General features: G+C 47.8%; 1 protein-coding gene across 1 annotated transcript in view; it reads left to right on the forward strand.

Annotated features, from left to right (window-relative positions):
• KCNQ2 (potassium voltage-gated channel subfamily Q member 2) overlaps positions 1–4382 on the forward strand; it is a 44658-nt gene extending 40276 nt beyond the window's left edge. The window contains exons 16-17 of the mRNA XM_009273938.1: positions 2795–2918; positions 3663–4382. Coding sequence (XP_009272213.1) covers positions 2795–2918; positions 3663–4382 — 844 coding nt within the window. The remainder of the gene's footprint in view (positions 1–2794; positions 2919–3662) is intronic.
• The last annotated feature ends 309 nt before the right edge of the window (positions 4383–4691 follow it).

The following is a 4691-nucleotide window of genomic DNA, read 5'->3' on the forward strand; positions in this document are numbered from 1 at the left end:
CAGACCTGCCTGCAAAAGGTGTGCCCAGGTGGAGGACCTCCTGCAGCAGGTGGCTGAGCTGCAGGAGGTGGTGAGAAGGCTGCGTAACGTCAGGGAGGCAGAGAAGGAGTTAAATAGTTGGTTCCAAGTGCAGTCTGCAGCGGACCCACAGCTCACGGCCAAACAGCCAAGAACTCCCCCACCGGCACACGCAGAAGGGAGCAGGGGGGCCAACAATGCAGAAGAATGGACGGTTGCAATGGCAAGGATCAACAGGAGGAAGGGACTTCCCCCGAAGCCTGAGGTGCCCTTGCGGAACCGATTCACCGCTCTGCAGGCCGAAGAGGAAAGACCCGTCACACCAGGAGAGACGCTGGAGCTGAGTGAGGCAGCCTGGTCTGCCCCCGTATAACAACCGGCGCAATGAAGAAAAGGCGATGGGTGAAGAAAAGGCTTTATGGGTGAGCTCTGTGGAGGGCTTCAGTCCTGCTTTTAAATCACAGCAGGTCTACAGGCAAGTTGTGTCCAGCCTGAAGGTGATGGAAGAAGTCAGCGCTCTTCTATATGGTACCAGTAATCACTCCATCTGCGAAGTGCCAGCTGGCCTCCTGTGCTTCACACAGGTCATGTGAGGTTCATTTAATGGATAGCTCTTCTCTTAAGGACACGGAAGAGAGAAGTCCTTCCTCAAATTCTGCAAGATTAGAAATAGGGTTACACAAGGCTATCTCTGCTATTATGATACTCCGTAGCATGGCAATGTTCACTTTTCCTCTCTGTGTTACAGCCTGTCCTGCCTCTCCGCTCTACTCAGCAACTGTTGAAGGACATCTCATTTCCACTAGTGGACACATTTCAGTGTTAGTGCTGTGCTAGATGGGACACGAGGACAGAACACCCTCATTGATTGTTCTTGGCCTTCTGCAATATTCAGTCACGTTTAGACTTTGGGCCTCTTTAAATGCATGTTCATTGTTTTACTAGTCTACTTGCTTGTGCATACAGGAGAGGAGTTCGTACAGTGGCTGTACTACGCCTTGACTTGTGATTCCAAACCAAGGTAGCCCGAGGTATCCAATTTAATACCTCTTTGCTTACATGGTAACAACATTGTCGTAGGATTTCTTGTGCTGTATGTCATGTCAGTAATTGCATCCCTTGTGGGGAGGTCCTGTACATGTCAATAATTTGCTTCTCCCATTACAAGAGAGAAATAAGGCATGCATATTCCTCACACTTGTGATTATAGCACTTGGTGCTCCTTGTACTCCTGTGCTTATATTGCTACGCAAAGGATCAAACATTACTTTTTAAACAGGACTTTTTAAACAGATTCTGTCACATCCCCGCCCAAATGAAGTATCTTCTGGGATCAAAGATAAACTCTAAAATAATTGTTGGCTTATATTTTGTGTCTTTGGTGTGATGTGCTTATCCACTTCATCTCTTTGAGCCAGATCTTCTGGTGCTGTAAACTGCTGTTGCTCTAATATAAGCCAAGGGAGCCACACTGGTCCATACCCACTGATATCTGTCCCTTAATGTCAACAGCCAACATACGTATTAAGTCCCTGTCAAATGTAAAGAAAACAGATGGCTCTTGTGTTGGAAACAGCCTCACGTCTCATACCTTTCCTTGGTTTTTGTTTGTTTGCTCATTTTCCCCTGTCTGTCTGTGTTCAGTTCCTTCCTTTTCCTCTTCCTGGTGCATGGATCCATGGCCCACACGGCAGAACTGCGTAAGAAGCATTTTGAGTTTTCCGCTCAAGATACCTCAACTTGGTTTCAGTCAGATTAATTAACCCTTCTTTTCCCCCGCCACCTTTACGTTTGGTGCATTATGCAAGAGTAAAGTTTGCCTGGCATAGAATTAGGTTATGAACTGGGCTGCCGTTAAGAAGCTATTCCAAAACTGAGTTGCTCCCCCAACTTTTGAGAGATCAAGAAGCTCCAGTGTTTACTCTCTAGAAAATTTATAATTTGATGCCTCAAATAAAATTGACTTCCAGGTTCCAAACAGGCTCTGCCCTCCTTCTTCCTCTGCATACGGAGCTGTATATCAGCCCAGGTATTTCTAGAATGGGAATGAGGAGTTGCAAATGTAACGTGTGTAAAGAAGTTAGTGCCAAACAACATGCCCAGTAGCTTTAGCTGCTGATTTGGCAGGAGTGTCCTCTGCTGTTACCGGCTTGGAGCCCTGCTAATGGAAAACATCTAATGATACAGGTGTGAATTGCAGTAGCGTTGAGACAATTTGGTAATGTTTGGTGAGTTATGACCAAATTCAGCCTTGATATAATTCCACTAAAACAGTTAGCACTACACCTGTTTGTCTGGATCTTAGGGCAAGCGGCTCATTTTCGTGGACATGAGAATTACACACTTACATTTGCATCGAGGAGAGGAAACTGCTGCAAAGACTGAAAAAAATCCAGTTGACATATGCTAGACAGAAAACTTGATCTTCCCCCAAAATAATAATTTCTCAGTACAAATAAGAAGTTAATTGATTTGGAAGAAAGCCAGTTAAAGAAATTCTTTGCAGTGGGTAAATTTACTGTGCATAATGTGCCAGGTTTTATCTGTATAAACAGAAATGGGTAATTTCAAACTCTGCTAATACTGCTCTGAATTATGCATCTGAATTAACACTTCAGTGCCACTGCGTGTCTGTGAGTAATTTGGAGTGTTAGTTTGGAGAGAGGCTGTTGCTTTGTCCCACGGAGGTGCGACAAGCGGAGCCCTCCTCGCCTACTGCCTCCAACTGACTCCAGGTCCTTTTCCGGGGGCGGGGGGGATTTTCTGATCCCGGTAGAGTTGACCAGATCGTTGGGCGAGGATCCTCCATGACCGACAAGGATCGGACCAAAGGGCCAGCGGAGGGGGAGCTGCCTGAAGACCCCAGCATGATGGGCAGGCTTGGAAAAGTTGAAAAACAGGTATATTGGGTCAGGAGGGAGTTCTTATCAGAGGGTGTTGCATGCATCGTGTTGGATTTTTCTTGCCTTATTTGTCCCCAGTGGGACATTACCATTCAGAAAAAAAAGTAAGAGCTAAGAATATTTTGAAAAAGAAACAAGGTAGATGTTATGAAAGGGCACTAAATGTCTTAGAAGCCTGAAGTACTCATTTCAAAACAGGCACTTTGGAGTCTGTGACACACAGACTTTCTGTTTTGGTGAGTCTACCAAAAGTCTACATTATTTTTGAAAATGGCACATTGGTTTCTTTGCCACCATACTAGGCATGTTTCAAATGAGTCCATGAGCCTGGCTGCTGTAGCTGCTGGCCTCACTGAAGATTAAAATCTTCCTAGAGGACAAGACTCAGAAATTCCCATGGCCATCTGAGCCCAGGCAAGTGCCAAATGCAGTAAGGAGCTGAAAGCCACTGGAAGGATGCGAGTGTGCTCCAGCTTTCCTGGAATTTGGTGCATGTCAAAAAGATTATAGGAGCTTGAGGAAAACCCCATAAAAAGGTGGTAAATCAAGGGTTTTTTTCAGAATAGGACAATTAAATATTTACTAAAAGTTTCCGTTTGGTGTAGGTCAGTGTAGGCAGAGGTCATCTATGAAGCCCAGGCCTACACTCATGCCTAGGTGGGTTGGAAGTTGCTTGTACTCAGCATGTGAATTTGTTTCAACAGGCAGGCAGCGTAGTGCTGTAACTGTGGTGTTTTGCAGGTTCAGTCAATGGAGAAGAAGCTGGACTTCCTGGTGAACATTTACATGCAGCGGATGGGTATCCCACCAACGGAGACGGAGGCTTATTTTGGGTCCAAAGAACCAGACCCAGCACCTCCCTACCACAGCCCTGAAGACAGCAGGGAACACATTGACAAGAACGGCTGCATCATCAAGATCATCAGGTCCACCAGCTCCATGGGTCAGAAGAACTTCTCTGCCCCACCAGCCCCCACCAACACATGCCCGCCCTCGACATCATGCCAGCAGCAGGTCTACCAGCGGCAAAGCCACGGCTCCTCGCCCGTTGGAGACCCCGGCTCGCTGGTCCGCATCCCACCTCCACCCTCCCATGAGCGCTCCTTGTCAGCGTACAGCGGTGGGCACAGGGCGAGTGCAGAGTACCTGAGGAACGAAGACATTACAACCAAACACCACGAGAGTGCCATGAGAGACAGCGACACGTCCATCTCCATCCCCTCGGTAGACCACGAGGAACTGGAGCGCTCTTTCAGTGGCTTTAGCATCTCCCAGTCCAAAGAGAATTTGGACATCCTTAACAACGGTTGCTATGCAGCCGTGGCCAAAATCAGACCCTACATTGCAGAAGGGGAATCAGACACCGATTCTGACCTCTGCACGCCCTGCGGTCCTCCTCCCAGGTCGGCCACGGGCGAGGGACCCTTCAGTGACATGGGCTGGTCAGCCCCCAGGCAGTGAAGCCTTCTCACAGCCACCGAGCCACGTCCGAGTGCTGGCAGCTGCCCGCTCCAGCTGTCCACGCATCGACCTTCTCAAGGAGATTGACAGCTAAGGTTTTCCTCCTTCTAGGACATCCTTAGCTGGCGGATACTTTCTTGCAGCTTACTCTGGGGGGGGGGATGAGCAGGTCTGAGCCTGCATTTGTGGAAGAGGTCACGGTGGTGAGCGAACTGGAGCCGTGAAATCCAGATTTCTTTCATACTCTTTCTAAGATCATTAGGTGAAATTATTTCATGGTGCAGGGTAGGCAATTTGCATTTCTTGGGA

This window comes from Aptenodytes forsteri, unplaced genomic scaffold (assembly GCF_000699145.1).
Source record: "Aptenodytes forsteri isolate BGI_AS27 unplaced genomic scaffold, ASM69914v1 Scaffold47, whole genome shotgun sequence".
In the NCBI taxonomy this organism is placed as follows: Eukaryota; Metazoa; Chordata; class Aves; order Sphenisciformes; family Spheniscidae; genus Aptenodytes; species Aptenodytes forsteri.